Raw genomic sequence first — 10,503 nt, 5'->3', positions numbered from 1 at the left:
GTAATGTTGGTAAAAAAAAAGTGGGGGGGGGCAGGCCCCCCTGGCCCCCCTTGTTGCTACGTGCCTGAATTAGATGATTTATATGATTAATATCAATGTTAATTAGGGGGATACATCTGTGTTATTTTTACGAATTGTATGTTTTGAAGACAATAAAAGGACTGAGACGTTAATAGGTCCATTATAGAACTGAACAGCGAATGTTGAAGGTTATACCTTTGAAGAATCTCCCTTTGATCTCAAAAAATGATTTATTTGGAAAGAAATTCGTTAAATTTTATTCTACATTAAATTAGGGCAAATGGACCCTGTGCGAACAAGTTTTAGGGCGAGTGGACTCTGGGCGAACGGGAAAACGGGCGAACGGGAAATCGGGCGAACAATTTTTAGGGCGAACGAACATGGAACCGGCTAAAATAGGCTATGCCTGCTGCCCAACCCATTTGTTGTGAATAAAATTATGTATCAAATATTTTGTGACCATTAACGGTGTCATGTGCCAATGAACATCAGTAAGTGACAAGAAAGTAAGCATTTACAATATACACACGGGGTCATCCGGTGACAACATTTGCTGTAAGTGTATAACAAGGCAGATTTGATAAAACGTGATCAAACTGTGGAGGTAATTCGAGCTAAATGATTAATGTTGATGATAGGACTAGTTCTTGAAATGCATACACAGAATAACTATTTTCAATTATCACTCTCAATTTTTCTTGCAAAATATCAACGCAATACTTACTGATTAAGGCTGAAGTAAAAAGTTTTTTAATTTGTTTCGAGAAAGACATGATTTTGACGCTTTAACTTTTGAATCTTCATTGCGTTTTGAAAGGAATATGAACTAAGTTGTACCATAAATAAATTGCAAGAATTTATTGGATTTTGTTCGTACAGTAATTTATTGACATTTAAAATTAATTTTAAATTTTAAGAATAAAACCAAAGCATATTTTTAGCTAGAGTATGGCTCTTCAGACTCGCATGTTTATTGACACGAATCCTTTCTATTCGAATTAATAAGTACCGAAAATGGCGAATGTCATCTCGTATGCCGCTGGAGCTTTCATCACCACAATTTCGCACCCCTTGGGCTACGCCAAAGTGCTAATTCAGGTAATATTTCACAATATGTGCACTGAGTAATCGCTGTACATAATTTCAACATGGGAGCGTCTATTTAATCCAAGAAATTTCAATCATACGGTTCATACCCCAATTTTCTCCACAGGTACATGTACCCGGGTAGTTAGAATGATCTAACTGTGTCTCGGTACAAGCCCTCACCACAGTTAGAATACGTCCCATATACTTGCAATGTAGCAAATCAGAGCAGATCCACTCCGAAACGATTTTGAAGAATATAAAAAGGATTTGCACTGGAAATAACTACCAAATTAATCAAAACACACCTTTTTGAGATTGCTTATGCCTTTTATCCCAGAAAATAATCCATCTAAAGACGAAAATCCAATTAATTTTCTCAACGTTTTTTCTCGCTTCAAATTTACCTGCCATGTTTACATTCAGAACTCTCTACATTGTTCGTAGTAAATGCACTGAGTTATAGTGTGTACGAGTTATCGCCCATGTTTCTTTTGCTACATTACGAATACACGGAACGCATTCTATCGTTAAACCGGGTCCGTAGGGCAATATCATTTTAACGATAGAAAGTTCTATCTAGTACCCGGGTCTTTGCACAGGGGCATCTTATCCACTCTGTTCTCTACTTCACATATAAAAATACACAAGGGAAGAATCGAAAGTAGCACACGATTTGTAAACAAAGTCAAAAAACAACTTATTTGAGAAAAGTTACACAAATCCTCAAATGCACCAGCGCAAATGATGTTCTTGTATTTATCCAGGCTAAAATATTCCAAATGTATCGGATTATCCACCGAAAATAGCCTAAGCATGCTAAGCCAAAGGAGCTTTAGGGATACTTTCCATTGACTCAACCCTCTCATGCCACTAATGGAGATTGATTAACATTTCAATAAGATTTTAAGATGTTATCTTAGTCGCATTAGATAATTTACTTTTAAAAAGAAAATCAAGATTGAAGAAGATACTAGTCATGCATATGTAACAGGAAAGGAGAAAATGTATGGCTGGACCGGGAATCGAACCTGGGACCCCTGTATCTCCAGTCAGGTGCTCTACCAACTGAGCTATCCAGGCCGATATCCACGGCCCAAACCATTACATTCCTCCCTCCTTAAATGGTCTCGAAGACATAACCCAAGTTCTTATTGCCCCTGGCAGGACTTTCACCTGCAAGTCCAGGGGTGGTCAACGGCACCAAATCTGTAACAGGAAAGGAGAAAATGTATTGCTGTACGGGGAATCGAACCCGGGACCCCTGTATCTCCAGTCAGGTGCTCTACCAACTGAGCTATCCAGGCTGATATCCACGGCCCAAACCATTACACATAAATTTATTTTCCACATTTCACAGACTGATCAGAAAAACCTCATGATTTGGTGCTGTGATACAGGGCCAGTGATAGGCTTTTTAAACATCTGCGTCAACAAAGTAATCTAGTGAGGATGCAAGGGTTACATGGAAAGGAAGCTAGCTGCAGAATTGTTCAGAAAATCTTGCCCCATAAATTGCACATTATTTTCATTGTAGGATCTGTACTCTGTAGCATTATGGTCAAAGACTAAAACCAAACTCTGCAGTTGTGCAGATAGGAGGAAGCAAGATTGCTACAGGGAAAATTTTGCAAGATGTGGGGGTACAAAGCAAGAGTAATAGCTAGTGTGACTAAAATGGGTAGTAAAACCGGGGCCGGGAATTTTGAAATTGAAAAGTGGGTTTTTGCTCATTACTAAAATTATATAACATTATTTGTCAAGAAACCAGGTTCACTACCCATTTCAGTCACTGGGAAAATGACAATCCTTAATAATCATTGAAAAGAGTAATATTTGGTGTTAATACTTTGCAAAGACCATACATGCCAACTTTTGAAAATTCCCATGGGGGATTTAGCGCGCGACGACAATTTTTAAAGCTCTAAATTCGCGCCATTTTGTCGTGAAATTAAATGATAATGAAATGATGTTTTATTAAATTTATAATATTTGATATCACTTATTAATACAACTAAAGGATTAATTTAACACAATAAAATTAAATTAAAAAAATCTTTTTTTTCCAAATTGAAATATCTTTGCTAAAATAAGTGTCTCTCTCATTAAAAACATTTTTTTTGTACCAGGACACATAATTTAATGAAAAATTGAAAATTGTACAACTTTTAAATCATTTTTTTTTTTAAGGATAAAAAATATATGAGGTTTTGATACTGTAAAGTCCTGTTTCTGGAAACAATTTTGAGATTTTTTATTTATATTTCAATGAATTAGAAATTCTAATAAGGTATTAAATTTACTGAAATTTATACCACCTATCCAAAGGAGAATTTTTTTTTTACAGTCATGAAATTTGTCAGGCTTGATCGTGCCATGTGAATATTTCCTTAAGTCATGCACATACTAGTACCTAGAAAATATTTCTTGTGGGAGAAGGAAGGGAAAAGAAATTATAATTGACATACACTTGATTGTTTCATCTTAATTTTATAATATTTTAACTGGCAAGCTTTACAGTATTTTTCATTTTAAGTAGATAAAATCAGCTATGCTTTGTAGTTTTCTACTTTCGTTTTCAAAAAACGATCTCTTTGGATTCCGATTAGAATTTCATTTTCTTAAATTTATGTTTTCAATAAAATGACTAACAATTATCACGTTAATCTATGTGTTTCACCTTGCACACCCCTTAAAACTGACAAGATAATCCCCTAATTGCCCCAAGCTATAAGGTACTCGTATCTGGACAACTGCGGCCGATCAAGCGTGAAGTGATTTCCTGCTAATTAATTGTTAAATAAACAATGAAACTTACCTGAGTGCATTGAATAAACAAGTTTGACATTGATATCCCGCTTGTCAAAATTCAGCGGTTAAGGGAATCTTTTATAATTGGAAATTTTGGTGATTTTTTCAAATCGGGAAATTAGGGCAATTTTTCTTTCACGATCGGGAAAGCGGGATGAGAGGGTAAAATCGGGAAGATCCCGCCTAAATCGGGAAAGTTGGCATGTATGAAAGACACATTGTGTTGAATTTGATTACAATTGTGATTTTCATGATCAAGAATCAGGTATTTTTCAGTAATTAGTGAAAGCCAGAATTTCAGTTTTGAAATTTTGGGGTTTTACTACCCATTTTTTTCACACTCAGTAATAGCTTCTTTGTTCCTTTATATTCAACCTCCTTCCCACAAACTTACTTGCTTTCACCATAGCTCAATTATTATATATTAGTAAAGTATCCAGTCTAGGGGGTGATCTTTACAAGTATTTATTAACGTACAGCAATATATACAAAGACAATCACAGTGGGTTCTGGCCCGGGTCGACTTCCCGTTCCGCTGCTGTCCCAGACACGTCAGGTCTGCTCGGCATCAAGGTGTAGAAGAGAGGGAGTGCGACTATCCCGCCATCTGACGTAATACAGACAGTATGTCGTACCACGGGACAGTCGCACAGATACTACACTCCCCCCTGTTTTCTTTGAAAGGCTAGAGTCTACCACAGGAAAGAGGGTCCGGAACCATCTCCAACGTCAGGGTGCTGTAAACACCCTCCTGGGCTAACTGCCCAAGAATAACAAGTGCCGGAGCAAGCTCCAGTCTAAACCACCACAAGGATTTACACGAGTCCTAATCACAATTCCTACTAAATGGCATGCCCGGGATAATTCCCGGAAAACCTCTAACAACTCCTGTATAACATTCAACGTGTGGGCCAAGGTCACCAGGCCCACTAACAACTCAAAAACTGACAACACTCACACCATCAGGCTCTGGAGGGCAAACTTGCCCTCCGGCATCGCCCACGCCTGGATCTGTACAAGCGACAAGTACTTTTCTCCTCTGGTGTCGAATCATCAGACGACCACCAGGGACTGCCTGAATCATACGGGGCTGTCCCCATTTCTGCAACATGGTCCTTGGTGACGTTTACCTCTGGGGTTGGGCCCCTGTCCACACAACTCGGTAATCCCCAAGAAACATGACCATAGGCCGCCTTATTGACAGATGGTTGGGCTGGTCCTGGGGATAGAGGTTCAACACCGATATCCTCAATAACTGAGTCTAAAAGGAACTCCTCCGCCATCTCTACTTCCAGGCTTGGCACCACACTGCCAAAATCCCTCACTACACGGGGAACAGACATACACCTGTCTGCCTCAACTGGTGTGCCTCCTGTCAAGGTCACTCCCTCTGGAATACCACCAGACCTCCTGAACACCACCTTTATGGCCTCATCCCCCAGAGTAAGGGTGTTTTGCCCCAAGTCTAACTGGGCTTTCCGGGCACGGAGAAAATCCATGCCTAGCAGCATCGAGTCCTGCAACGGGGCGACATAGAGTTCCATCTCGTGCTCCTGCTGGCCAATACACACAGTGACAGGCCCCGCAATAAACCCTTCTAACTCTGCATTTTCTCCGGCCTGTCTCATGGTCACATAATCCAGGATTGGAGGCTTATGCTCCAGCTGATCATACACTCTAGTCGACAACACGCTGACCTCAGCCCCTGTATCCACTACTGCTGTAACCTCCATGCCTTGCACGCACAGGCCAACCATAAAACCTTTAGATCCGCATGACCACTCAGTGGGTATAGAGGGCTCCTTCAATCCCACTGCCACGGGTGACCAGGAATTACCCATCCCTGTAGGTGACATCAGATCAACACCAAATGGGTCCATCCTCCCCAGGTCTTGGGGTTCATCACCAACCATGGCTGGTCCAAACGGCTCCAGAGTGGAGTGGGGAGTCCCCACTTCCTCTTCCCTGGTGGCCACTTCCTCCTCAGCCAAGCAAAGCTCTGGTGATGGTGGCATCCCAATTTGATCTTTCAGCCTGCTGCGCTTCTTCCGTCGCTGCACACAGGAGCGGGGAACACTGATTCCCAACTCCTTGGAATCCGACCTAGGGAACGTCTCCACAGGAAGTCCTCCCATACTGGTCCCGCCCCTTTGCCCGTCAGTAGCCACTGTCTTCCCTGCAGCTCAGGTGGGGCAATCTCTACGGAAGTGCCCCACCTCTCCACACCTGAAACATACAGCAGGCTTCCGGTCCCACTCCGTCCATCTGGGTGACGGGGTACCACTCCTCTGATGTTTCTGAAGTGGGGCAGCTTCCCTCTGCCTTATCAACTCCTCTAGATTTTCTATCCTGCTCCTGAGGGCTGCAAGCTCCTCCACAGCAACAACATTTACTCTCCTGGGATCAGTCTGCTTTAGGTCATGAGCAGAATCCAGCTTTCTTACTTCCCTTGACGGCTTAGGCCTGTGACGCCGGGAGTGCTGATAGTATTGCATGCGCTCCACGGCTTCCTCCACTGTCCGGGGATGCCCATCAAGTGCGTAAAGACCAGCATCTCTGTCCTCAGCTCCATAGCATAGCCGAGGTATAGCATGAGTGTGCACATCAGGCACACTGGGGAAGGCTCGAGTCGCCAAGGTCAGGACTCTGTCGGCCCATTGATGAAGTGACTCCCCAAGGATCTGGCTGGCAGACTGGAAGTTTAGTTGATGAGTGAGATCGGGGGCAGAGGAGCCAAAACGCTTCTCAAATCTCTGCAAGATCTCACCTAGGCAGAGCTGGCTACTGGTTTCTAACAGCAGGGTATAATACTCGCTTGCTGCCCCTTCTAGGGAAAAACAGAACTGGTCATGCTGCTCCTCCTCAGTCCACAGCTGACTACGAGACAACCTCACAAACTTATGCAAAAATGCCTTCCAGCTGGTCTTACCATCGTACCTAAGGTTCTTGTACCTGGGCTTACTCCCAGCAGCTGCCCTATTGGTGTTTTGTGCAGGTATATTAAAGCTGCTATCCTGGTGGGCCGGGACAAGCTGTCTAGCATAGTGTCCCAGCTTGGCTGTACCATGCACATGTGCTATCCTCTCCCCCTCCCTTCCAAAATGGCAGGTTGGGGTATCGAGATAGGCAGGACTACAAGTCGATGACATGGGGACCCTATGATGCTGTGATGCACTGGGCATAGTCATACCTAGGTGTGAGGTCTGAACATCCTCACCTCTGTACCATGGGGATTGGGTGTGATCGGGCAGTGGGGGTTGGGCATGTCCACCCCCAGTTTTTACCAAGTCTCGGGCAGAGGTAGTGTGTGGCATTGAGCTCCGGGGTTGCAAATCATCCCCAGGAAGAGAGGACACACTAAAGTCCGCGGGTCTAGGCTGGGTTTGTACAGACAAAGGGTTCCAGGTGAGCACTAAAGGGTCAACAGGCCTCAGATCATACACAGAAGTGAGCTGTGCAGGCCTCACAGGCTGTTGATTGGCAAACAGTGTATGTGGCGGAGGGGCGGGGTCAAGCGAGTGGGGTATACCCTCACCAAAGCTTGGTCTAACTCCTATGTCCCCCAGGTTAGCTGTGTCTCCCACGAGGACATTCTGACTACCAGCTGAGAGCACATGACCTACAGAATACTGGTGTTCTAAACCTAAACTCAAGGGAACCTCACTGTATTCATACCTAGGTGGGCTACAACTCACAGTGCTGCCAGGTGAGCCACACCAACACAGGCTACCTAAAGAGGACTCCAGGGAATCACTGGTCATCATCCCTGGTGAGCTACATTGGGGCTGGGCAAACCTGAACTCTCTCCTTGATATAACATGTAACACACTACCCTCCCCACAGGGGATGCCCGAATGCAGGCCGGGCATAGGTATAGAGGGACCCCCCAGGGGCAACCCCCCTCCCATGTGACCTGACATTGACTGAGCAAAAGGTGTGTGACGGGATGCAATATGTTCGCTCCCGTTATAAACATATGGTGAAAAAACCCCTTCCACGGGAGAACCATACACACTGCACGGAACAGGAGGGTTAAATCTGTCTGACTGCATGACGCTATTGATAGCCGGGCGCGTGTCCAGGCCTAGAGCCGACACGGCCTCCTCTACAGACATATCCATAATAAAATGTCACAAATAATCAAATAAAATCACTGACAATATTTGCAAATCAATTCCAAAAGTCGATTCAAGAAAAATACATGAAAAATCAACATGTGCTCTCGCGTACCTAGCAGCACCAAAAATGGCGGCTAAAACCGATGCCTAAAAATACCTGACAGCAGTACGGGAGTCCCGGGCCCCGCGAATTGGGCGCCAGTAAAGTATCCAGTCTAGGGGGTGATCTTTACAAGTATTTATTAACGTACAGCAATATATACAAAGACAATCACAGTGGGTTCTGGCCCGGGTCGACTTCCCGTTCCGCTGCTGTCCCAGACACGTCAGGTCTGCTCGGCATCCAGGTGTAGAAGAGAGGGAGTGCGACTATCCCGCCATCTGACGTAATACAGACAGTATGTCGTACCACGGGACAGTCGCACAGATACTACATTAGTCTAAAAGTTACATTCTCACATTGTTAATTTTGAGTCTTTTTTTCAACCCTTAAATAAAGAATATATGTGGTACAACATTTATGTAGCTTATAAACATGATAAAAGTTATATATATATTTAGATTTCTGAAATATATTCTTGAGAACATTTTTCTAGCTCGGCCATGAACCTTTGATTCCATCTTTATCCAAAGAACTACTAACACGCAAGGAGAGATGGTACTATCCAAACATTTTCAAATACAGTAAGTAAAATAGATAGAGCAAGTTAATCATGTGAATGTTTTTATTTTATAATTTGTCACACAATGCCTTTTCACTTTTAAATAATGTTTATCGGATATATAGCATTATTTAAGATTGATCTAGCCAACTGCTCTGTGAGTTACATGTAGAACATGAAAGGTATATCACAGGATGTCTCTGTTTCGTCATTTAGTTGGCCACATCAAGAAGAGGGATGGTTTCCTTGGTTTGTGGAGAGGATTAGTGCCACAGTTAACAGAGAGTCTGGTCCGGACATATGTCACACACACCCTGACTGAGGTATTTAACTATGAGAATACAGTGTTTGAGATACTGATGTCCAAACTTATATGCCTGCAATTATACAATTGGCTATAACAGCTGAGCTGTAGTAAGATATTGAATTGACTGTAAATGTCCTGTGTTAAACATTTTGGTACATGTAGACTGAAATTCCTAAGTCTGATGACTAAATGATAACACTTGTGGATTGTAGGAACTTAAGAAACAGTTTCCAATAGAGGAAGAGGAAAAAAGCTCGGAACTTGTCGTATTTCTAAGACATTTTGGAATTAAGGTAAAAAGATACAGTGTTCAATTAATTTTACAACTAGATTTTAATGAGAAATGAAATAATTTACTTGTCTGTATGTCATTTTTAATGTGCCATACAAAAATTATTATAATCTAATTTCAGACATCAAGAGAAGTGACAGCTAAATGTGTTGCCATTTTCTGTAGTCATCCATTTCAAGGTATGAAAAAAACAAATTGTAGGTTTTGGTGAGTCATTCTTAATTTTAAATTTGTGTTTAATACTACACAGTTACATGTACAAGAATATTGTTATGTATTTTATTGTTAATCCTTAGTTAGCACATCTGAGGTCATATAAAAACTTCTTGATCTCTTTATTACTCTGTCAACAGAGGTTTAACATTGCTATAACCTTAATTTGTTATCAGAAAAGATTTTGTTAAATTTTTTCTACAGAGAGTAATGTAAACAAGGATGTTAAAACTCATGATCAGATTTAAGTGGCGTTGTCAGTGAAATTGGTCATCACAGAATAATTTCGTAGCAAAACATAATGGATTTGATTTTTTTTTAGTTATTGCAATAAGAACCATGGCTCAGTTTATTGGAGAAGAAACCATGCACAAGTAATTTCTTTTAATTTTTATTAAGTACAGATCATTAGGTTTACAACATTGACATGAATCTTTTTAAAATTTAAGTTTGTTTTGAAAGTTTACCCTGAATTTCATTATTTAGAATTATAAAATGTAAGCCATCTCTACCAAAACAATTATTATCAATAGAAATGATGAATTATAAGGAGAAAATTATCATGTATCTTGTAAAGAGATGTTCTAAATAAACGGGAGTCAGATTAAAATCAGTTTTTTTTTACTTTTAGTAACATATTTTCATCGATATCAGAAATCTACAGAATAGAAGGCTTTTCCGGGTTCTATGCGTGAGTTTTTCTCTTTCTGTAAAATGTCAGTGAAAAGTAGAAAATGAAAACTAAATGAATCAAATCCATAATTTCAAATACATTTGTATCATTTTGTTTTCTAGTGGCCTTGTACCAAGGTTAATAGGAGAAGCCATTACAATATGTCTTATAAACTTCATCTCGGATCTCATCAATGAATATCTGATAGATGACAAGGTAGGAATAAAAATAGAAACCTTTATTATATCTTATAAATTTCATGTTAGATCTTATCATTAATTATCTGACAACAAGGTAGGTATTAATAGGAGAAGCCAATA

The 10,503-nt window shown here is 41.1% G+C and overlaps 1 protein-coding gene across 1 annotated transcript in view; it reads left to right on the top strand.

The window, feature by feature from the left end:
• Positions 1 to 1,029: 1,029 nt before the first annotated feature.
• Positions 1,030 to 10,503, top strand: part of LOC134259088 (mitochondrial carrier homolog 1-like) — a 10,187-nt gene continuing 713 nt past the window's right edge. Inside the window, exons 1-8 of the mRNA XM_062741686.1 lie at positions 1,030 to 1,119; positions 8,633 to 8,720; positions 8,915 to 9,021; positions 9,218 to 9,298; positions 9,419 to 9,476; positions 9,833 to 9,884; positions 10,142 to 10,201; positions 10,306 to 10,399. Coding sequence (XP_062597670.1) covers positions 1,036 to 1,119; positions 8,633 to 8,720; positions 8,915 to 9,021; positions 9,218 to 9,298; positions 9,419 to 9,476; positions 9,833 to 9,884; positions 10,142 to 10,201; positions 10,306 to 10,399 — 624 coding nt within the window. The 5' untranslated portion in view covers positions 1,030 to 1,035. The remainder of the gene's footprint in view (positions 1,120 to 8,632; positions 8,721 to 8,914; positions 9,022 to 9,217; positions 9,299 to 9,418; positions 9,477 to 9,832; positions 9,885 to 10,141; positions 10,202 to 10,305; positions 10,400 to 10,503) is intronic.

Source organism: Saccostrea cucullata, unplaced genomic scaffold (assembly GCF_032062105.1).
Source record: "Saccostrea cucullata isolate Sc308-1 unplaced genomic scaffold, CSIRO_AGI_Scuc_v1 ctg13030, whole genome shotgun sequence".
NCBI classification, from domain to species: Eukaryota; Metazoa; Mollusca; class Bivalvia; order Ostreida; family Ostreidae; genus Saccostrea; species Saccostrea cuccullata.
Note: the sequence above shows the minus strand (reverse complement) of the source record. Positions and strands in the feature narration are given on the sequence as shown.